The sequence below is a fragment of the Sphaeroforma arctica genome (genome assembly GCF_001186125.1).
Source record: "Sphaeroforma arctica JP610 unplaced genomic scaffold supercont1.9443, whole genome shotgun sequence".
NCBI classification, from domain to species: Eukaryota; class Ichthyosporea; order Ichthyophonida; genus Sphaeroforma; species Sphaeroforma arctica.
Window position 1 is genome coordinate 6 of NW_014031115.1, and position 1,069 is coordinate 1,074.

General features: G+C 47.5%; 1 protein-coding gene across 1 annotated transcript; it reads left to right on the forward strand.

Annotated features, from left to right (window-relative positions):
- Nucleotides 1-794: 794 nt before the first annotated feature.
- Nucleotides 795-1,056, forward strand: SARC_16987 (hypothetical protein; the record flags this gene model as incomplete). Its single annotated transcript, XM_014288912.1, has 1 exon — nt 795-1,056. A coding segment is annotated over one exon (262 nt), but the record flags the coding sequence as incomplete, so codon positions are not given.
- Nucleotides 1,057-1,069: the final 13 nt, after the last annotated feature.

The window sequence follows — 1,069 nt, forward strand, 5'->3', positions numbered from 1 at the left end:
TATACCAGAGAGCGCCTAGTCATCGTCATCTTCACAGATAGTGTATGTTTATTCACATATACTTACATGCAGAGTGGGTTTATTCACACGTATCATTACGTATAGTGTATCTTTAATTATTTGCTTGCTTATTTCAGGAGGTGTCTAGTGACGAAACCCAGGGCACTCTACAGCCGAGTAGCTCGTGGCCCACCATCAGTCACCACGCAATCGACGGCGTGTATGATCGCGTAACCATGGCAACCACTGTTCAATCGCTGTTGCCGGACGATGATGAAGCCATCGGCATGCGCGTCAGTAGGGGAGAGCACATGTCACCGCATGCACCCCGCACCACTGATACTCACAGGTGTGTGGATAGGTGTTCTTATGTTCTTACATGACTACTGTGTGTTGGCTACTTATTAGTTTACTAGCTTATATATGCCGCCAACAAAATAGTGTCTCCATTCATATTCAATGGAGACAATCGCACGTCCACCCGAACACCCAGCGCCAGTGATACCTGTAGGTATATTCACGCGCATGTCGTTTTGCTTGACCTTCGCGTGTGCTTTCGTATTTTTGTGCACCACTTCACGCCTTGGGATCTTGTACTAAGAGTAGTTCTATTGATTGCACTTGCGTAGAGAAGAACACATGTCTCCTCATCTCACTACGGAAATTGGTACCTATATATGTGTAGTGATATTTACATACATTCATACATACATGCACACAGACATAAACACGCACTTTCATGTATCTACCAGCACACACACTCGTTCGGCAAAACATTACCATCTGATACACAGCGATGCCCTCAAGGACACACCTGAAGTGGCTGCCACGTCTCAGAGTACCGCAGGACAAAGCGAGTCTGAAATTGGAGGACAGTTCGGTATCAAACTGCGCGTGTGGACACCAGGGCCAGCGGCGGAGAGTGCGTTGTTGGCGCAGATAGCGGCCAGGACAAACCAGGCCATAGTGGAGTATCTGATGGAGAAGACATGCGAGAGTGTGCCTGTGGTTCTTGATGAGGCGTGCGAGGCGGTAGAGGTGTGTTATTTGCTGTGATGACATATAAATA